The 22496-nt window shown below is 44.6% G+C and overlaps 2 protein-coding genes across 7 annotated transcripts; both read left to right on the plus strand.

The window, feature by feature from the left end:
- The first annotated feature begins 292 nt into the window (after window positions 1-292).
- On the plus strand, window positions 293-14840 carry LOC101797262 (uncharacterized). Of its 5 annotated transcripts, none has more exons than XM_072023810.1 (20): window positions 293-380; window positions 804-935; window positions 1183-1312; window positions 1474-1567; window positions 2424-2574; window positions 2965-3127; window positions 3610-3735; window positions 4914-4976; window positions 6342-6464; window positions 6769-6924; window positions 7341-7394; window positions 7648-7865; window positions 8163-8239; window positions 8958-9068; window positions 9618-9704; window positions 10562-10669; window positions 10865-10986; window positions 12100-12222; window positions 13597-13639; window positions 13813-14840. In XM_072023810.1, the coding sequence occupies exons 1-20, from the start codon at window positions 296-298 to the stop codon at window positions 13888-13890; spliced, it is 2244 nt and encodes a 747-aa protein (XP_071879911.1). In that variant the 5' UTR covers window positions 293-295; the 3' UTR covers window positions 13891-14840. The 5 variants fall into 5 exon arrangements, with proteins under 5 accessions (XP_071879911.1, XP_038042964.2, XP_038042963.2 ...); XM_038187036.2 differs by having other exon boundaries at window positions 375-497; XM_038187035.2 differs by lacking the exon at window positions 293-380 and adding an exon at window positions 403-497 and having other exon boundaries at window positions 801-935.
- A 4668-nt stretch (window positions 14841-19508) lies between these two features.
- GNG13 (G protein subunit gamma 13) lies at window positions 19509-22469 on the plus strand. Of its 2 annotated transcripts, none has more exons than XM_027469039.3 (3): window positions 19509-20016; window positions 21125-21265; window positions 21988-22381. In XM_027469039.3, exons 2-3 carry the CDS (start codon window positions 21168-21170, stop codon window positions 22091-22093), a joined length of 204 nt encoding a protein of 67 aa, XP_027324840.1. In that variant the 5' UTR covers window positions 19509-20016; window positions 21125-21167; the 3' UTR covers window positions 22094-22381. The 2 variants fall into 2 exon arrangements, with proteins under 2 accessions (XP_027324840.1, XP_071879762.1); XM_072023661.1 differs by lacking the exon at window positions 19509-20016 and adding an exon at window positions 20025-20987 and having other exon boundaries at window positions 21988-22469.
- The last annotated feature ends 27 nt before the right edge of the window (window positions 22470-22496 follow it).

A 22496-nucleotide genomic window follows, 5' to 3' on the forward strand; every position in this document is an offset into this window, starting at 1 on the left:
GGAAGGGAAGCGACTTTTTCACTGTGTGTGTGGTGTTTGGGGCCACATCTGTGGGGTTCAGTCACGGAGACCCCCAAAAGGAGACACCACGGGTGTCTTTAAATATAAAGTAAGTAAATTAGATCCAAAAGGAGGCTGCCATGAGGCGTGAAAGGCGGCCTCCCCCTTCCCTCAGACAGCACCTCGCACACCACAGGGCCCTGCAGGATCACACCCTGCCATGATTCCTGTCCCCCTCTCCTTGCTGTGAAGGACGAGGGGTTTATTAGGGATTTATTCCACCAGGGGGCCAGCCATGCCCCTAGGCATGAGGGACACCCCCCTTGCCCACAACAAAGATGGCGGCCCCTCACTGCCCTCCCAGCCATTCCCAACCCGCTGTGAGGGCGGAAGTAGCGCGGACGGCTTCAGGGCGGGCTGCCCTCATGGGGTCGCCGCCTCGGAAGCGGTTTGGGGTTCAAAGAGTGGCGGGGCCCGGCGGGACGCTGAGGAGCGCGGTGGGGACCTGGGGGGGGGGGTCGTGAGGTGGGGGCGGCCTGCGGGGCCTGGGGGCGGTGAGTGGCGGTGGTCCCGCCAAAGGGGGGCAGCTCCCGCCCTCCTGTGCCCTTTATTTTGTCCCTCCCTTCCTCCTCGTTGAGGTTTGGGTGGAAAAGTGGAGGTTTTGGGGGCTGTTGGTTGTGGTAAGGGCTGGGTGGCGCCGTCTCTAGGGCGGTTCTGAGGGGTTGGGGGCTTTGGGGGAGGCGTTTTGGGGTGTTTCCGAGGGCAGTAGGGGCGAGCTTTGTGTCCTGCTTGCTGCCCAGCAGCGTGGTGCTTCCTTCGAGCTTTGGCAACCATGGGGTCCTCAAAGGGGGAGGAGGAGCAGGGTGTGATCCTCATCAGCGATGACGAAGCTGAGAGCACGCTTGGGACTTCGGTTCTGTTGGTAGACCCCTCAGGTAGGCATTGGGCTCCTGCTCACCTGTGAAAGTTCTCACAAAACAAGTCTGTGAAAGCCTCTCCTACCTGTCTTTGGATAGCATGTGCAAGTCTTTTTTCCTATTCCTGTGTGCCATTTGCACCATATGCAACCATAAGAAAACTTGCACCTTATTGTTTCAAAGAATAACTCTTAGTAGCTGATGACTTTGTTGTCGAGTTGTAGTTACCTCTCTACTCATTTAGACTTTTTTCTCGTTTATACAGAAAAGACCGCCGTGGAAGAGGAGAAAACTGAAGAGGTTGTAGACGAGGAATGTGACCTCATGGTTACATTCTGTAAACAAGCAAATGTGATGCCCCACGCCAGATACGACTGTACAATACACCCGTTTGAGTATGTTCGCTGATATGGAGGATGATATGGGGCTTTCCTTTCCTACATTTAAGCCAACTTGTCAAGTAACCTTGTTAGCATTTGAACAGCTAACAAGCAGAAAGAGTTGGATAAGGGCACAGCCAGCTCTGTAAGTAATGGTCTGTTTTTTAACTGTGCAGGAGAATGGAATGTGATACGTGCTCGCCCCTTGGAAAAAATGCTGATTTTTGTAGTCAGTGCTACTGCTACATTTGTGATAAACTGGCTTCTGAGGTAAGGAAGAACTGTAGTAAAAAAAAAAATGCACAACTTTGAGTAAACTGAATTCCTGAAGTCTTTAAAAGACATCACTCTTATGCACACTAAAACAATAAACAGAACTTAAATTTGATTATTTTAACATTTCCTCTTCTAAATGTTCATCTCAGTCAGCTTCACAGCGCTAAACACATGGCCAGTGTCTGTATTTATTTCTAGTAGTCCAGTAAGTTGTTGGAGTAGATGTTCATTTGATAAAAAACAAATGTACCTCCTCTTTTCCTTGGGCACATGGTGTATTTCATGGAATCATTGCACTAAATCAGACTGTTTCTCACTGCCCTAGGCAAAGGTCAAACTTTAGATATTCCTAACCAAAGTGTAGGGGGCGAAGTAGGGGGGAGCATTGTTTTGTTCTGTTTGTTTGTTTCTCTGGTGTGACTCGTTTTGTTTTAGGGGGAGGGATCTTTTGTGTATCTCTCCTTTGCTTTGCTTTTGTTTTTTAGAATTCAGCAAACTTTACTTTGTGAGTAAAGTTGGGCTAAACATGCAAAAACAACGTTCTGTTACCAGTTTACAAGGGGGAGGGTGTGAAGCCTAACTGCCTGTAAGGTGTTCGTTAATGAGGGTAAAACTGTGGGGAGAGGGAGGACCTGTCTTTTTTTTCCTGCTTTTAAAGCCACGGTAGCAAGCTATTGCTGCATTGGTCTCTTGCCTCAGCTGTCAGAATACCTCCTTGTGCTTTGACTAGCTCTGTAAAGCATGAAATGAATTCTAGTCCTTCACTGAGTTGGAGGAACAACTTTTTGTCTGCTTAACTTGGGAGGAGAAAAAAAAAACTTATCCCTGTCTTTCCCTTTTCATGAAATAGTGCCAGAATTGGACGACCTCTTCCCTCTGTCACTGCAACGCACATAACAAAAGCAAATTCTGGAAGGAACAGCGTGATTTTGCCTTGGCTGGTGTTCTTGTAATGTTCAAATTGGAGCTCACAGAAATAGATGCAGACCTTCGGCATGGTGGTAAGCATAGTGCACTTACACTGTCTTGGGAGACCTGTGGCTGGCTGTGTTTGCTCATTCTGTGGCTCGATGATACTTAAAATCTATGAGGACTGCTTGTCTGGACTATAGCTGTCCTTGCAAAGGCCTGGTGAATTATTTAGGTAGCAACTTTTCTCTGCTATCCCTTTCCTGGGCCATTTGTGGAACAGACAGATCTGCAGTTCTGTTTTTTTGCTTCCTACTTTTCTCCCCCTGGAAGAAGCACCAAAGCATGCCTGGCCATTAAGATTGCATGCAGGGGATTTGACAAACACTTCGCACAGGGTACCTATGAATGTCTTGCTGTTTCTTTTAGTTTTGAAGAAAATGGATGCACTAACAGTTTTACGTCTCTGCCTGCCCTCTTAGGAAATCTTCTAATAAATTTTATCCAGGAACTTTCTGTGGAATATAATAAGTATTTGATTGGAGAAAAAATACCTCCCATACAACATGAATGCTTTTGTCTCCCAAAGTTACCTCCTGGCCAATGCAGTATCTGCAGGTCACGCAACCCGGAGGTTGTATACAAGTAAGTGACACCACAACTAGCAGTACATGTTGGTCAGTGCAAATTTGCTTTCCTTTAATTACATGCTAGTTAGAGTCATGGCACCTGAGATAGCGGGAACTTAACTGAGGGAACCTAACTGGTCAGCTGGCAATTAAACTACATCCAAGTTCAATTCAAAAACTCCTTTAAGTGTATTTTTAAATATGTCTCTTTCTCTATGAGAAGACAATTGCTAATATTCCTCATAACAATTTGGGAAAGCATGAAACTAAATTCAATATTTTTACTAATTTGTTAGGATTGGGTTTAGTTCTTACTCAGTGGTATATGCCTTTAAAATACTGAAAGTAATGCTTTGCAAATGCCATGTCACCGTGTCGTAGATTCTCAAGGAAAGGTAGTTAGTTTGCTTTCCAACAGTAGGATGGTCATAATTGCCATTTGTTTACAAAATATATTGTTCCAGACACTCTATCTTATGGACTGCTTAACTTTCTTAGGTATTCTGGAGTTTTTGCACTGGTAACAAGATTTTTAAATCAGGCAGAAAGAGAGAATCCTAAAGCTACTGCTGTTATGCTTCTGGGAGCAGCTAAAGAGCTAGCCCTTCATAAAGACCCTGCTTTGTAAGTATCCGGTTCCATATCTAGTGTGTAATCTTTGTTTGCTCCTCAAAAGGAGGAGATAAAGTGAGAGAGTTCTGGTTTTCCATTTATTAAGGGTAGGAACAGTGTAAAGGTCATAGCCCTGGTTGCAGCACAGCGAGGGAAAAATGAGTATGCATGAGGAAGAAATGAGCCTGACTGCAGGGAGGGATTCTGGGGGACAGAGAATGATAAAGGTTGCATGTGGGAGGAAGAAGTTGCATGGGATTGAGCCATGAGGGGAGAGATGATCTCTGATGATGGAATTTGAGATGGGAACTGGAAGCAGAGAGGGTAACAGACAGCAGATGGTGGCAGGTGGGAATCAGTTCTAAGGGAGAAGATAAAGGGCAGGGGAGCGTTCCTGAACGGAATGTGTGCAAGCTGCATTATGTGAAGAAACATCTGCTTCTGAACTGGAAGGGAGGACGTGATGCTTTTCAGGTAGTAAGTCTTAGAGCTGTCCCATAAGTCTGGAAATTGACCTGTTTTGCTGGGAGGACTGAACAATAAATAAACAGCACAGTGTTTAAAGTCTGTTTTTTATTTTCATGTTTACAGTATGGCTGGTTCATACTTGATTGCTGTCTGGCTCGAGCAAGGTCCCGGAACTTTGCTTAACAGAATCTAAATATTTTGGAGCTAGAATTGAAGGCTTCTTAAAAAGCAGCAGTAAATGTGGTGTGGATTAGTTCAACAGGCCAGAAACAGCAGCTCCTCTGCAGTTATTTTTGAGGAGTTATCAAGGTTGAAACCATTGTTTGGGTAGGTCTCCCTGTACACTTACTGTGGATCCCACAGCGTTCACAGTAGTCACATAGGATGTGGTTTGGCCCTCTTGTGGGCTGATATACAGCCCTGTGCAAGCACAGATGTGCTTAAAATGATCTAATACAACATGTTAGAAGGATAGGTACCGCTTTCCTGTCCCTGTGACTGGGCCAGAGGGGTTGTGCTTTAGTTGGTTAGGTATTGCTGAAAACCAGCTCTAGGATGTTTTACACTTCGATCACTTGTTTTATCAATTATTAGTGTGATAGCTCCCAATGCTTTTTAAGAAAAGTGTTGTCTCAAATAGTTGTGTACAGAGAAAGTAAAAATGCAGGAAAAACAAAAAATTAATGCTTTTCTTTCCCTCCCCTTCTCTGTGCCCCCCTTAGAAGCTGGCAGAACCATGGTCATATTGATTCGCTAAAGCTTGCTGTCCCTTATTTGTTGCAAAGGTAAGACTTATCACATAGTGCTGAGATGGCAATAAGATAGTTGCTAGATGCAAGCATTCTGCTTGCACTTGAGGTTTGAGTGTGTGCTTTAGCTCTTAAAAGCCTTAAGGAAACTTGGACAGATCCAAAATAAAGGTATGGAGTCTTATGGTTCTGTAGCACTGGGGAACAGGACCTAAATATACAATGTCAGGCACTGGTTTGTTTGAGCAGGGTGTGGAGAGCGAGCTGCATGTGTGAAGACTGCAGATGTGTAGGGACAGACAGAAGAGTATGGAAAACTACACGCACCAGTCAGCCTAATAAGCAGGGACCTCAGCATGCTTTCTTATTCTACGATTGTATGCAGCAAATCGGGGTTTTTAGCATCTCTGCATCTTAGTCCCTTTCTGTGAAGGACAAGAGCAGTATCAGCCTTGCTTAGAGCCTCGTAAGGACTCAACCCTTCTTTGTTGCCTCAGAGGAGACTACCTTGATAGTGAACTCAAAGCCAAGAAGATGGATTACTTTTAGACTGTAGTCTAGGAGTGTTCTGTAGGGCCAGACCAAAAGATGGTGTTGGGTAGCTACTTGCGGTTAGTAAGCCGAAGAGTAAATAGCATCTGTTCAGAATCAAAACAGCAGCCTTGTAGTCCTCCACTGGGATGGAGTAGTCGGGGACGTAACATAGTGAAGTTCCCCCAGAGGTTAACGAATGAGGACATCTCGCTCACTTGGCTTAATTCATTTCTCATTTTAGCTTTTCACCTTTAACCTGAAATTCACTTGCAACAGAAGGTTAATGAATTAAGAATTAACTTTTTTCTAGGAGCGCTCAAAAACAATTAATATTCTCACCTCTATGACAGGTATAACCTAAATCCTTTATCAGTTTTCATTTTAAATGACTATTCCTGAATTTATTATTTTTTTACTTTAAAAGAACAGTAAAAGGATTTTCTTTGCCTCCCTCCCCCAGCTTCAAAAGAATCAAGCTCTTTGTGTCAGTGTGTTATCTTCAGTTTTCAGTTAAGGCAAAAATGGTTTCACAAGCTTTGAAGCTGCCAGGAGCTTAGGTTGATCAGTTTCCTTATCGAGCTTACAGGACGTTGCTGCAGTGTTTCTTGCACACTCATTGGGGATCTTCTTTAAAGCATAAGCCCACAGAACACATGCTTGCACTGATGTTTACAATTAATAACATAAGAGCAATATCCATATTCACTGCAACTCTTAAAGCACAAACTTACAGATCCAAACTGTCTGACATTTAACTGAAGGAATCTATATGTACTCTCTGTAGTTTTCCATGTTGTTTTTTTTTAATTTAAATAGCAATTTTATTTAACGTTAACATTTTCTTTTTGTTTTTTCTATTTAAAACAGGATCACAACAAAACTTCAGAGGATGCTAGTGTTGTGTGACTTCCCAAAAAATTTATATGAGAAGTTTATTCATTTTTTCCAGTCCATTTCACTTCCGTGTCACTGTTTTGGCTTCTCAAATAGGTATGTTCTTTGCTTCTTGTTTACAAAGTATATTTTCATACAGCTGACTTATTTGAAAACAGCTGTACAGAAATGAACATTTTATTGGAAGGTTTCAGTATTAGCTACTTCCTATCCTGTCCTTACCATAGTAAGAAATTATTTGATGCCATTGCTAAGTGCATATTGATAATTTTGTGTTTCTGTCCCTCAAATTGAACTGTAAACTTCAAATGTTTTATTAATAAGTCTTCACATTACTTAAGGGAAATACGTTATGGCGCACTAAAAAAAATACACTTAACATTTCTTTTTGTGCTTCTAGCTTGAACGTTGTGCCATGGGATCATGTCTTACTCACCACTGTTCTAAAAGGCCAGAATACCACTGGACAAAGAACACAGAAAGGAAGAAAAATATTTCTGTGGGAAGCGCTTCCTGTCATACAGGCCCGAGTGGAGAGATTAGTAGACAAAATGAAGTGAGATTGGTTTAGTCTCGTTTTGTGTTTGTTTGTTTGTTTTTCATTTTATAAATTCAACTTTGTTATTAACTGCAAAAAGTGTGTTCTGCTCTCTGAGTCTTCTGAAGCTTCTATTCAGAAGAATATAATCCACTTAAAGGCGCTCCTGTTCCCAGCCTCCTGTTCTATTTTCCTAGAGTACAGAGATGATCTGTGGATAGCTCCTTAATTCAGATATCTGCTGTGTTCCAAAGTGTCTTTATGGAACTTATTTCCAACAGTCTCTCTTTCTGCCAGTTATATTGCAAAAAAAGGTTAGAAATACCTCTTATGTGGGAGGAACTACTGTTTTGCTTCATGAATTGTAATATTTGACATGTACACAGCTTAATGCTTTCTTTCTTTTCCTACCCACTTGTTTTTTCTCTACCCAGCTATAAAGAAGTTGTTCGCTACCTGAGAGCTGTGAAATGCAATGATACCAAAGGGTAAATAGCTCTTCTTGTTTCTTTTCCTTAGATTTGTGTCCCAGTCTGTCCTTTTGTTCAATATCTTAATAAAATGACAGAAAGAAAAGCGGGATTTTGGCAGCTGTTTACCAAGTGAAAATAATACTGTACGACAGCTAAATTCTGCCTTATTGGATGTAATTTACTAGTTTTCAAACTTAATCAGGTATATACATATGCAGTGTAAAACTTAGAGTGAACAAAAATAAATTATGCATTTACTTCTTTCCAGGTTAAGAGACCTTCGAGATAAAATCCCATTCTATTTGTGTAAAACTGGAGACTTCCTTGATGCGGCGCATTCTCTGTTGTTTCCCGTCAATAGCCTTGCATGCTGCACTGCCTGTCGGCTAACGCCTTTTCAGTTTGAGGTCTACCTGAAGATGTTCAGAACAGGCAGTGTCCCCACTGGAAAGGATATTCAAGAACCTGCACCCTGGATTACAACTGGCAAGTGTAACTTCTTGCTTTCAAACGTTTGGAATCTTAATTACAGCTTTTAATGACATTCTGAAGTCTAAACTTCATTCAGTTTTTTTACAGTTTTCTAGGATAGCATGTAGGTTCTGCATAGAAGAACTACAGCAAAATATTCTTAAAAAAAAATAGCTGTAGATGCTTTTGTTTTTTTTTTTTTCTTTCAGTTTCTGTAGAAACCTGTCTGCAACTAAACTATTATCTTGGTTTTATCCATACTCTGTAGTTATTCAGGCAATAAAAAAGAGTCTTGGATTTTTCTTCTTGCAGGGTCTCCATTGAAGGATGCTGTTCTAATTAAGCAGGCACTCAAACTCCTTTACAGCAATCTGTCACTATATAGGAATGTGAGTCTGTATTAAAACTCTTTCTATGCCCCATTGAGTGGTTTTGTACATTATCTGTTTTGTCCAGTTACTTCTCCAATGAAAGGATTTACTGTCAGGACCCTTTTCTCTGAATGGTTCATACCTTTGTGAGACTTTTGCTTTACTTGTGGGGTTTTTGATCATTTAAAAAGTCTTGTTTGGGGGAGGGGAGGAAACAAACTCTTTTCTCCGATAATAGTTCAGCGCTCTGTCACAAAACGTGTCAAGTTTTGTAAATGGTCCCTTGATTTAGCTGGAACCTTTCTGACAAAATTATGACAAATCTTGTATGTATGCAGCTCTTGTAAATTCACTGAGTTTTGCAGTATGCCATAGTAGTGATAATCAAATTTACCATATGTATACGTTCTTACAGCCCCACTGTAAATAATCATAGCAGTAATGATCACACCAGCAGCAGGTCTGTTGATGGCTCAAACAATAGAAATAAAACAGGTGAAAAAAGCCTCACTTTACTACAGGTGAGGCAAAATAGGTGGGCTGTTTTGCAACCTGATAAATGAGATTGGGGAAACCCCAAGCATTAACATGTAGTTTGGGTGTAGTTTTGCCTGGGTGTTCCATTAGAGAGGAAGAAGAGTGAATGCAAGTCAGCATGTCAAAGGGACTTACTCTGATTGCTAAAGTTTGCTAAACATGGATTTGACTGTAAAACAAATGCTCTGCTGTGTTTCAGCCTAAATGCTGGAGTTCCCTCATCATGATTTTGGGTAGTAGCCGTTTGCTAGAAAAAAATGGGCACCTACATCCTCTGTCACTGAAAGAGCCACCGCTTGACTTCCAAGAGGTAACTGAAATAGGGCTTTGAGATGGAAGTACTGTTGTCTCTGCTTTATACAAGACATAATTGGATGTGGGCATTGCCTCATCCTTTTAAATACTAAGGTTAATGTTACACTACCTCATCAAATATTTTTATGGTATGTGCCAAACGTAATACTTTGCAAAAATTGTGAATAGGGAATAGATGAACTCTTTTTGCAGCTCAATGCTGAACACTAATTCTATATTGTTCAATGTTGAGATGAATCAGACAATTGCAAAATGGATAGGAAAGCCATTTAAGAAAAATGTGTTCAAAGAGTCCTAAGAGTCAGTACCTGGGTGTTTTCTTGACAAGAACAGAAATAAGTGTCTGCTAAGCATAACAGGTTAAAATGATACGTCTAGTTAATGCTACAGAGCCTCAACTTTCTGTGTGTATGCTGTTGAACAGTCAACTGCATCTGTAAAAATGCTGAAAATAAGTGAAAGCACTTTAAAGGAGATCATATTGGGCAGTTTGTAAAGTAGGTAGGCATCCTCTTTGACTTGTGATTCGTTACTTCTTTTGCAGGGGGTGCTGGCTGCCAGTGGCAGTCTCTTGCAGGAACTGAAGGCAAAAGTTAATGTTTCTTTACCACCTGCTATTTTCTCTCCTCAAGTAAGTGTGCATCTGGCAATAAGGAAATTGACAACTTGGTTTATAGCTCTCAAAGATACTGCAGTTGTATTATTATGAAAAGCTGTTAAGAGAGGGCTTGAAGATTTTGGGGAAATGGCATAAGACTGTTGTTCTTCACATAGTCTGAAGGTTAGAGCAGAAATCTTGGATTGTAAGGAAATGATTAGGGCCTGTTTTGGTCTGACTCCAAGAAAATCTTCAATCCAGGAGAAGTTTAAATTCACTGCTGTCCAAATTTATGCATCTACAAAGTGAGGGCTGGTAATCCCTGATTCTGTATTAATCTCGCACATAGAATAATCTTGTGTTGTTTGGTTCAAATTAGAAGCTATCCTTTGATACTAACAGTGTGTTTGTCTCAAAACTCAGAATAGCACAGTTTCCCAATTTGCTTTGAACAATGGTTTCAGGTGTGAAGCATGACTTGAAACGGGTTATTTTATTAAATACAATCAACTATCTAAGGAGCAATCTTACTCTGTTTCACCTCTCTTGAGGAAACTGCATTTAGGTTATTCTCCAAGTACGTTACTCTTGGGCCAGAGTTTTTCTCCCCTTAATTCTTCCACTTCTGCTACACTGTGATGGTATGAGACTTCATGTTTCTGTGAGGACTTTGAAAGCCCCAGGCAAAACATGCTATAGAAACAGAAATACTTGTTTTATTCTCCATCTTTCGGTCACTGTAAGATTCTTCTGGATGTCGTGTCTATCATCTAGCCTGTGTGCTTGGAATGGTAGTGACTTAGTGCTGATTTGATTGGATGTGATATGCGAGTAGTGAGAAAGTGGACTTATAAATACATGTCTCTTCTTGTGGATATCTCTTCCTGCAGTTACAGCATGAGGCTTGTCTTATTCTCGCAGTGCAAGCAGTACAACAGATGCTTTTCTGTGATCTCCCATACTTGACTTCCTTCCTAGAGATAGCCCTGGCTTTTGGGGTGAGTCCTAGATATTGACTTCTATTCTAAGAGATTAAAGCAGATTAAATATAAAATCTGTGTAACACCAACCTGGTGTTGTTCCCCTTAAGCTTTTTTGACCTTTAATTTCTTTTGTGTATTTGTGTTTGTTTTTTTTTTAAGAAATGATAGACAATTAAGTTAAATCAGTGCCCTTATTTTGTCTTTTCCTAGAATAACTTCTGGGCTCTGAGGCTGTTACTGGATCATCTTTCCTATCAGGAGCATGTTCTCCATGGCACTGTCAATCTGATTTTGAGAGATCTGAGTCGGCAGAAAGTAACAATGCTAAAACTGTGAGTAAACACTTGCTTCCTGAAATCTGTTTATAAAAATCTTAACAGCAGTCTCGAAGCAGTAGCATTTAGCAAAGACACAATCCTTAGCTCTTTGAAAATAAGATGCTGGGAATCAATGGGAAACAAGAGACAATAGAACACTTACATAAATGATGCATCTGTTTTGAATATTGTGCACGATCCTGATTCCTTTTCTCAAGGTATAGAATGACCTCTGTGAGAGAAATTGGTTAACTTGACTCAACCATCTGAGCCTGGGGTTATGATAATGGTCTACAAAGCTTTCTATGCTAAAGGTGACCAGGGAATAATTGTTCACAGATCAAGAATCAGGGGGCTTAAAGGAAATCTGACGTGGCAAAACAAGATGGATTAAGGTTGTATCACTTGGAGGTGTGAATTTGGATGAGGAGAATGCTGTGGAAACAAAGTATATACGGACTGAAAAGCAATTAAGCAAATTGCTGTAAGACTCAAGTACGACCAGCGTGGAAATAGCACTCCAGACCTAAGGAGGTAGTTCTTGAGCTGTTGACGATACAAGTGTACTTAGACAACAATTAATTTCCATCAGATCTGTATGAGCTAGCACTATTCCTTATCTGTTCCTTTAAACAAAAGGTATCTAGCGCATCTCCTTCTGTGTATCTGGTTTGCAGAAGGCCAAAATAAATATTGCGGTTTTTGTGAAGGGAGGATACTGAGCTAGACGGGCCATTGACCTCACCCAGTGCAGCCATTCACGTAGCAATAAAGCTTTGTAGTATTTCTTACACAGTAATGCTTATTGGCCAAGTAAAGGTACATCTGGAATAGCTGCAGCAATCTGAAGTCTCTTTCCCTGATGGGGACCCCTATCATGGTGAAATAGTTCCAGCTGGAAAAAGAATGCCTGGTCATGGTATTGCTATGCCTACCTAATAGATATATTGTTAATCAGAAGGTTTTAAGTGGAAATTGTGATTTTTGCATTCCTATAATGAGATGCTACTACTTTTAAAGCAGATTGAAGTATGAGAAAGTAGCACCAAGAGAAAAGCAATGCAGATATTGCCATTTGTCTTTGTTGTTGAACAAATATGTTCTGTTTCTTGGTCTTACGTTGTTTAGGTGGCAAAACCTTGGTCCCCAGTATGTGGGTGAATTCCTTTGCCTGTTCCTGACTTGCAGGCATAAGAAGATGCAATCTATCGGTCTGTTCGCTCTGAATATAGTTACAGAAAACCTGCATATGTAAGTGTTAATCTTTATCATAGCCAAACAGCAAATTATTATACATTGCAACAGTGCTGGTAGCTTTCTCTTAATTGAGATTTAACGCAAAATTAATTACTGTTTTATATACTTCCTTATTATTAGCAGCAGTAAAGATACTGAAAGTGGTAGTTTGAGTGGATTTGAAATTGTTCTATGTTCCTGTTGAACTAAATGGCCTTCTAACTTGCCAGTGCCCTATGTTGTGTCTGCTCTGTGCAACCCTAACCAGTCAAGTTCTGTTAGTTTAATGCCATTGTCATCTCACTTCATTCTATTTAGGTTTATAAAAACAACAACAAAAACCTTAGTTGGAATTTAGACACTGGACTCTAGGGAGGTATAATGCTGCATAAAACTTCATTTAGAGGAAATAGTTCAAATTAGCTCAAAATGTACATTGTTGTGTATCTGCCAGAGTACAGTGGGTTTACAGATGTCAACGTTTCTTTTAAACTTGTAAAAGATGTTTCACATGGTGGTGAGGGAGTAAATCCCTATTAAAAACTAGACTCAGGAACATCTGGGCACTGTAATGCAAACTGATGACAGGATTAAGTTTGTGCTTGTCGGTCTTATCCTGTTTTTTTGTTTGTTTTTTGGTTTTTTGTTTTTAAAAGAGAAGATTTGATCAGCAGCACAAAGCTGCTGGAGTGGAAAACAGCTCCGTAAATGTCTGAGTACTATGTTTAGATTACAAATGAGGATAAAACACTGATAAGTCCCTATGGAGACCACTAGATATTCCTAAATATAATCCTTGCTCTCCTGGGTTGTGCAGGAAAGCATTAACTTCTATCACCTTACATCTTATGTGTTGACATAATGGTTTTAAAAAGAAATGACTCGATGCTTATATACCAGAAGGCAGAATAACTGCCTGCTCTGACACTTTCAATTCACACGTAGCAGATGGCAGCAGAATAACGTTGAGAATTCACTTTTTAGTAGCTTTCAAGTAAAAATCATGAACATGTGAGTTAACTTACCTTGTAAAATGCTTTTTCCTTCCCCTCTCTCAAGCCTTTGTATGTATCTTAGGAAATAAAATTCCTAACTTCACTCTGTTGTTAAATATAACTTAGCTCATATAAAAACTTGCGGTTCTAATAAATGCCTCTTCTTATCTCAGATTTTGTGAGGTTTTACAGTACGCTCTAGCAGTAATCCAAGAGAATTTGATGAGATCCTTTTTGTTATGGTCTATCTTTGTCTTTTTTTTTTACTGTACGTCTGATGCGGGAGTCCTCTCTATTTGGAAGTTGAACTGAATTGTTAGTGTGGCTGAAACTGGGGGTAGGTCTGTCCCTATGGAAAATGGATTAAGAATTATATATTTGGATCTGTTTTTAGGTGTCCATGGGCAAAGAACCTTTGCAGATTCTTTCACAATGTAGTAAGTATCTCTGTACCTTAGAATTAACAATAAAGCATATAAATGACAAATAAATCATTGATATATGGTGTATTTGATATGTGATAATAGATAAATATTTGAAATATTTAGTAATGTCATTTATTGTAAAGTTGACAAATTACTGATGTATGTTATCTTCTTTGTCTGCACAGGGATTAAGGTATCTGCCCCTTGGCACTGCAGCTCATCGTGAAGTCTCAAAGTTCATAAGCATTTTTGAAAAACTATAATTTGCCAAAACTTTCAAGCGTTTTTCAACTTGTATTCCCTGGATATACCTCTTGCTGGGTTCTTTGTTTTCTGTTTTGTCATCTCTTCCTTCACTTAAAAACATTCACCTAAGAACTGAACAGACAAAACCAAAAATTCTAGATTTAGGTGGTGAATAGTGGCTGTATTTCAGCAGATATGTTCTGGAAATGTCCTTTTTTTGAGACATGTGTATTAAGCCCTCATTTAAAGAGGCAAGAGCTGTATGTTGTAGGAAAAGCTGGCCTACAGAGATGCTGATCTGAGGCGGCGGATGCAAGAGGTATGAGGAGAGAAACACGGACGAAACAGCACCAGAAGTTTTTGCTTTTGAGTTGCACAATTGTGTAGTTGTGTTCTGGGTGAGAAAGCTGCAGCAGAGCAACTGCTAAGAGAACAGTTAGAAAACCTTCTCCAATGGGGAAAATTGCCTCTCCACTAGTGTACAACAGCGTACGTTAATGCTGTTTGCACTCCTTGGTTTTCTTTAGTGCATAATTATAAAAATAAACCACTCTTCAGTTAGTGTGGTTCAGCCTGAACCTTTCTTATTTGCTGCAAGAAATCAGAATCAAAAAAGCCATAGCCTGTTTTTTGTACTTAAAAAAATATATAGTTTTAAGGTTTTCTAATTGGGGGGGCTTTTTTATATTCTACAATAGCTGGCAAACTGGTGCTGATGGCTGTCTTTTTTTTGAAGTCTGACTACAAGTTTTAAGAAAACTTCTTTGAACTGTGAAGGTAGAAATGGAAATATTTCTAGCCTTGTTGTACTGTTCTGATACCTGTCTGCATTGCTTTGGCAGTTGGGACGAAGTTGTTATACTGTATTTTGTTATCCAAAGTGAGTTACGTTATTCAAGTCTTCCACAAAAAATTACACGCATCTAAAATTACTTGAGGTTTAATAAAACTTTTTGTAGAAATTGCATCATGTTGTCATTTCGGTGAGTTTTTGTTTCTTTGTTTTGCTTGTAAGCAGTTGCTGTGCCTTTATCTTGTGCTGTCAGGGGTCAGTGAAGTCCCCTGCTGCAGGTGAACGTGGTTCTGTTGGATGGTGGCAGGGGTGGCCACGTGGTGTTTTCTGGCCTGGGCCCGTGTGGCATGGTCTTTCATCCTGGTTTCTAAGAGAGGTGGTTTTTTTTTTGCTTATTCTTAGTGCTGTGATCTTTCTCACCCCATCTACATGAGTAGAAGGCCTCCATTCCTCGTGTAACAGAGGTGAGGAAGGAGACTGCAATCACTAAGCTTCTTTTTAGTCCTCACACAAGGTGTTTGGGCTCTCTGCAGCACCCTGCTCTACAAGCCTTCCTTTCCAGCCTGCGGCGGGGCTGGGCAGCCTGCGTGGCGTTGCTCACGCCTTGTTTCACTTCTCTGCAGATGTAAAAAGACAAGGGCAAAGCCAAGTAAGCCATTGCAGCTTGAAGTGTGTGGGCTCCTCGGTGCCATCCTTTTGGTGCCTGGAGCAGGGCCAGGCAGGGGAGGGAGTGGGAGCAGGTGAGGGCAGCGCTTTCTTACCCTGCACAGTCTGCATTTACCATCACAGGGAAGGGCAGGAACTGCTTCCACTGCAGTAAGTAAATAGCATGTCTATTCATTATTTATCTGCAGCTGAATTTTAATGAATTAGAGCAGCAATGAGTAAAGCCCTTATAGCAAGGATTATACTACAGATAATGATATAATCTTTTATGTATGAGAAAATGACTTTCTCTGCAGATTAGCACTTGACTTTGTAATAACTGTACCTGTCTATCCAAGCCATGCCCAATCAACCACAGTAGAAAACATCTTCCCAGTACCCTGAGACAGACTAGTGTAACCTCAAAGGTAAATTGAAGGCTTTTTTTTTCCCTGCTTTGCTCCAGGTATAATTGAGATGAACAGAGCTCATTAAAAATTGAAATCTATACTTCAGAGTAGAAAATATGCATCTAAAGCTCTCTGATCCAGATATTGTATTTTAGCAAACAGAACTCTGCTGTTTTAGCAAGAGTACGTACAGCTGATACTGCCAAACACTAAGTAGAACACTTGCAAGTAAGTACATGCATTGAAGATAAAACTTTGTCTGGAACTAATGAAATTGTTTGAGATTCATAATGTCTGGGAAGGGAATGCCATCATTCAGCCTGGGATTGTAAGGTGTATGTGTGTGCTTGGTTGTGATCAGCAGAGCTCTGTTGAGTTTGTCAGAGTAAGATTTCTAAAATACAGGGCTAATAAACTAATTGTTTAAAAACTTGTCCTCTAGTGTAATATTTAAGGGGAGGAAAAAAAATTATCTTGTGCTAGCCATCCTTGTGTGGCTCTTACTTCTGCTCTGGGGCAAATCCTAAGCTCCCACAGCATGGTTGGGATATTTCTAGATCTGAACAGAAAATACCACCTGGGACCCCACCACCTCAAGCCTGACATGAATAACTTCACACTCAGGGTGGATTTGTATGAGAAAAGGGCAAATAGGCGAGTTCATGGCCAAGGAGACAGTGGAGCAGTGTGGGTGAGGGCACAGGACCACCCCCACGTGCGTTGCCTTGTCCCCCCTCTGCTTCCCAGCCTTGTCTCTGCTCAGTGGGCTGGGAGAGAGCTGCTGCTGTTTCTGCCAAGGACACTAATTAACCTGCTAAATGAGTCTATCCCTTCAGAGTGTGTACCGGAGAACTGAGTTATCTAAAATACCGTTCCACTGAGAGCCTTAATTAGCAGCGTGTGCTGAGGGCAGACCCCTGCTTTCTGGGGGGTGGATGGGGGCCGGTGCCTTGCTGCTGTTGTGGGGTCTCACCCTCAAATGCTGTGCTCAGCATGTGCTGTCCTCCCTTGGGTGCTCGTGCAGTACCCAGCTCTGTTTGACAGGCACAGCATCTCTTCCCTTCCCTCATCTCCTGGCCTGCACATTTGGGGCTTCAGTCCCAGAAGAAGACAAAACCAGCTGGCAGCTAAATCTGGTTGCTGCCACAGTAGTTCCATGTCAAATGTCCTTGCCCACTCTTGCATACCCCACAGCAAGCTGCCTGGCACACCCCGATGTTCAGAAAGCATCCTGGTGCTGGTCCATCCTAGCACTGACCTCGCGTCTCATGAGATAGATCCCATCCCTGCTGGCTCCTAGCATGAGAGCACAAAGCTGCCCCTTACCTTCCTGCACCCAAGACACGTTTCTCCAGCCTCCAAACCCTATCTGAGATAAGGGGTTCATGATATTTTCTCCTTTTTTACCCATCACCCAGGCTGTGCTGGTGTGGTGTCCTCTGTGTGCAGGCTCCTGCCCACCAGTGCTGGTGCTGCCCACAGATGGCATCCATGACGAAGGGGTGAAGTCACTGCTCGGCCACCTCGGGACACCACCGAGGAGTAGCTTTCTCCCAGCTGCCTGCCAGACCAAAAATACTCCATTTTAATAACTGGACTAAGCAAAGTTGTTTTTTTTTTTTAAAAAAAAAAGCAGCTTGTTGCTGGCTGCCAGATTAACAGATGGCTACAATCATTAATATTGCAAAACTTCAGGAGTTCATAATTCTTTAATCTACAAAGCCAGGCAGGGTTGCTAATGCGAGCCCTGCAATCTGCTGCGCGGGGTGGGCACGGCGGGGGCTGCGCAGCTGGGTCCTCAGTGGGTCCTCGGGGATTTGGCACATGGGGCACTTGTCCTGATCCCAGCCCAAAGCCTACCAAGAAAAGGTACCAGGGTGGCCGTGGCTATAGGAGGGGATGAGCTTCAGGGCCCCCTCAGCTTTGGGATGGTGTCAATGGCTCCGAAATTCGCTGGGCACTGCCTGTGCCATCCCTGGCAGCTCTGCCCGGCCCCGCTCAGCTGGCACTGCAGTCAGATTGTGGAAAATCCACAGAAATCCAATAACCCGTCTCCAGTGTCATTTTATCGCTAAACCCCAGCCTTTCCCATAATTGTTTGGAGGCAGCGCTGGGAGATTACGACTGATGTCAACAGCGAGATAATCTGCGGGCCAGCGCGCCGTATCGCTGACCTCCTTCAGGCGGGTGGTGCCATGTGGAAAAGTCCAGGCGGTGGCGACCCAAGGAGGCCACCACCACGGAGCTGTTTGCAGACACCCAGTGCTGCTGTCCCAACAAATATGCACGGGCACTGCTGCCCCTGGGCCACCTCCTCATACTGCTGGCTCCACGTCCCACTGCCAGCCCCTGGTGGCTCCATCCATCCATCCATCCATCCATCCATCCATCCATCCATCCATCCATCCACCCATCCATCGCTGGCTGCAGCCCAGCCCCGCTCCCTGCAGCATCCTCTCCTGGGGCAGGGCAGGGGAGCGGTGAGCCCATTAGGAGGCCGGGGGGGCCGTTAGTGCTATCGATCCTCAGTGGAGGCTGCCCGCAGAGCCTGGGGACGGGCGCCGGCAGCAGCAAAGCTTTTGGGATGGGGCACCCGGGTGGCTGCAGGGGCTTCTGCGCTGCCAGAGGCATCCGAGGTGCAGCCTTTGTGTAAGAGAGAGAGAGAGAGCAGCAAAGAATAAAGTTCTTATCATGAGGATTACGCCATAGATAATGATACGGTCTTTTACGTATGGGAAAATTCCTTTCTCTGAAGATTTGCACTTAATTTTATAATAACTGTGCCCAATACTACGTAATAAGTCACTGTCTTCTAATAGCAGGGATTAGAATCCATGCCCAATCAACCAAACATCTTCTATAATATATAGTACATGTTAATTATAATATACTTTATGTTTTATTATATTTATATCATTTTATATGCTAAATGGTTTACTATATTTCTAGTGTATATATTTACTTCATATTTTATTATTCACAGAATCACAGAAACGTAGGGGTTGGAAGGGACTGCAAGAGATCATTGTATATATACAAGAGATAATTTTATATATATATATATATGTACGTATTTTTTTATTTTTTTTTTCACCTCCCTTTCCTCAGGCACTCAGGCCAATGCAGGGCATTTGCTCCCTGAGCCTCCAGCACACAGGGAACCCCCTCAGTTTGGCAACACCAGGCTCATCGCTTTGGGGTGGAATTGGGCAGATTTTTTTTTTTTTTTAATGGTTGCTTAATATGGATGGTTTGTTGTTTTGTTTTGCTTTTTGATTTTTTTGATTTTTTTTTTTTTCCTTTGCGGTTTTGCTTTTACTTCAATTATGGTGATTTTAATCAGTTAACAACACTTAGTGTGGCTTTATCTTTTTCCTCCCTGTAAGTTACACTAATTGCTGCTTTTTAATGCTCTTGTTGTTCAACGTGTGCATCCCCTGAACTTCACCCTGGCCAAATATTTAGTTTCCAACTGCTCAGCTATTGCAATTGTTTTTTTGTTTTTTCTTTTTTTGTCTTTTTTTTTTTTATTATTATTATTATTTATTTTTTTTCCTTTTTTTTTCCTTTTTTTTTCTTTTTTTTTACTTTTTTATAAGCCATTCCCATGTGCACCCCTGCAAATCCCTGCCCCCTGGCCCCGCCAGCACCAGGAAAGTGGCAAGATAAAGTGGGAAGATGCAAGAAAACCAGGGGCAGCAGCACACAGCCACCAGCCAGGAGAAAGCAATGGCGTGGGGCTGGGGTCTGCATTTGGGGGGGGGAAATCCTTGTTGATGGCACCCAGGAAAGCTTTGCAAGGATGCAGGCAGGGATTCAGGCACAGGCATGGGCAGAGGTGCGGGCAGGGATGCAGGCACAGATCCGTGCACAGATAGGAGCAGGGACACGGGCAGGGTTGCAGGCACTCCCTGGGGTGCTGCTATGTCCCAGCACTCATCCCACTCGTGTCCCCCCGGGGCCCATCCAGCCCTTCCAGCACAGCCGAGGCCGGGGTAGCCGCGTTTCAGCAGCACCGCCGCTGCAGCCCCGGTCCCAGCACGCTGCCTTCGTCCCGGAGCTCACGTTCAGCAGAGCCAAATCCCCCGGGAGCAGCAGGGGGGGAGGACGCTCTCATTATCCGGCTCTTGCCGTGTCGGAGGCAGCTGGACGGGCCGTGCATTAATAGATTACACAGAGGATTTGGGCTTGCTGACAGCGAGGGCAGCGCTAGCGGGAGGCGAGGCCAGCGCAGCTTGCCGAGCCGGCGGGGACGGACGCAGCCCCCACTCCTGCTAACACCTTTTCCAGCCGAGGTAGGTGGAGAGCTCGGCCGTGGCCGTGGCACTGGGATGCTGCTGGGATGGCCAGAGTGGGGCTGGGGATGCTTCATCGCCGGGAGAGCTGCCGGAGGGAGCGGGAGCAGCGGGGAGGCCGGACCGCGGGCGCACAGGGATGCTGGGCGCTGGGTGCTCACCCTCCTCCCGGCCGTGCTGATTATTTTCCCTGTGGATGCTCTGCAGAAGCACGGAGCTGCTGAGCCCTGCCCTGCACGGGGCTGAGGATGGCTCGGGATGCGGGGTGTCCCCCGTTTGGCCACCCCGGTGCAAAGTGATGCTGCTGGGTGGGCCCGGTGCTGCTCTGTGCTGGACAGAGCATGGCCCCGGGCTTTGCTGGGGTCACGGGTGGCCACGGGCAGGAGGAGATGTCCCCGTGTGCCACCCATCCCTGGGACAGTGTGGGGAGCTGGGGATCACGCGGCTGTGGTCACAGTTTGTGCCCAGTTGGGTGCTGTGCCTCAGTTTCCCCACCATGTCCCCACTATTCGCCGTGTTGCTGCGGGGTGCTCGGTGCTTTGCTCCCCTCACCCCCACCAGCCCTCCCTGGGGCCACAGGGCCTCCTTCCCTGGTGGATGGTGCCGCTCGGTGCTGCCCGTGGGGGCTGCTGCAGTTCAGGGGTGAGGCTGGGAGAGGGGGATCTCACCCCAGCCCCAAATATTGGCTTAGGGGCTGCAATACATCCCCACCAAACACCCCACTGAGCCTTCACCAGGGTTGTGCAGGGCCAAAATCCCTCCTGCCCCTCTCTCAGGGCCACAGCCAGGCAGGAAAATGCTGCCCCCCACCCCGGAGAGCCTCTGGTTTGTTATTTACACACACCAACAACCAAATCGCAGTCAAATCCAGCCTGGCTCTCCGGGCAGGCTTTGCATGTGCCCACGGGCTCAGGGTGGGTACAAGAGCGCGGCACCGGGCACTCACCACCGTGCCCGGCCGTGCCACCGAGGTAAGCAAAACCTCCCAAAATCTCTCGGAGCCACAGGTCCGCAATGGGTGGGATCGGGAATGTCCCCAGGAGCTCAGGGAGCACGGGGATGGGGCGGGGGGCAGCTGGGGACACAGCACGGACACCCTGCCTTTCAGCCCCCACCGCCACTGCGCCGAGCCCCCGCCAAGCCCAGGTGCCATGGACGAGTGGGACCTGCCGCAGTGGAAGAAGGAGGTGGAGAGCCTCAAGTACCAGCTGGCCTACAAGCGGGAGATGTCCTCCAAGACGATACCCGAGTGAGTGGGCATGGCGGGGAGTGACGGTGGGGCTTCCTCCCTCTACCCCCTCCAAATCTCCTCCCTGAACGAGCTCAGAAATCGTCCCCCCGCGGTCACCCAAGCCCCAGCTGCTGAAGGCTCCCCAGACCCCCCCACAGGTGCCTGTAACGCCCCGTGCCTGCTCCTCTCAAGCTGCCCAAGTGGCCAGGACGTGGTGGCAGCTGAGAGACCTCTGGGACTCCCCAGGAGCCCCCCAGCGCTTTGGGCTCAGCCACCACCTTGTGCCCTGTCCTGTACCTTTCCTGTAATGGGGCGGTGGGTGTGAGGGTGGACACCCAGAGGCTGTAAAGCAAAGCTGGAAATGAAACGTGTAACGTGGTCATGAAGAGGTATTTCTTCATGGCTCGCACCTCGCTGCTGCCTGCCATGAAGGGGCTCGGGACATCCCCGCGGCCTCTCTCTTACACAGTGAGGGGGGAGAGGAAAAGGGTGACCCAAGCACGGTTCACAGGGCAGTGCCGAGGCCGGCAGCACACGTCAGCCACAGACACTGGGGACAGGAGGCAGCTGATGAGGTCTCAGCGAGCTGGGGGCCCCCAGCATGGTGCTCCCACAGCAAAACTTTGCCCCAGGCCCACCATGTGCAGGCCTCGATTCGGTGCGGAGCAAATCCAGAGGGGTTTGTGCACTGCAGCCCCAAAAACCCGGGCTGTGTAACATCCCCCTGACCCCTCCCGCAGGTTCGTGAAGTGGATCGAGGACGGCATCCCAGAAGATCCCTTCCTGAACCCGGAGCTGATGAAGAACAACCCCTGGGTGGAGAAGGGGAAGTGCAGCATCCTCTGAGGGCCGCGGGCCGCCAGCAGCTGCCGGGCGCCCGGCCTACCGCTGAATGTACACTTTTTTATTAGGTAGCTTCCGAATATGACCAACTGAAAAACCCTACCCTCATCTTGTCTTATTATTTTTAGTAGTAGAAGCGTTTCTTTTTTATACGGGCTGCCTGGGAAAACAGACACGGGGTGGGCAGGGTGGCCGAGAGGCATGGGGCGAAGCAGAGGAGTGAGGGTGTCTCTGGGGCTGGTACAGACTGCCACATACCTCTGCCCCACTTCTGTAAACATGACTGATTTTTCAACTTGTAAAGGAAAAAAAAAAACTTTTATAAAACATTTACAATGATTTTACTCTTTTGTATCTTGTAGGCTATGCAGTTTTGCAGCACAACAGGCAAAACATGGCAACTAAG

The sequence above is a fragment of the Anas platyrhynchos genome, chromosome 15 (assembly GCF_047663525.1).
Source record: "Anas platyrhynchos isolate ZD024472 breed Pekin duck chromosome 15, IASCAAS_PekinDuck_T2T, whole genome shotgun sequence".
NCBI classification, from domain to species: Eukaryota; Metazoa; Chordata; class Aves; order Anseriformes; family Anatidae; genus Anas; species Anas platyrhynchos.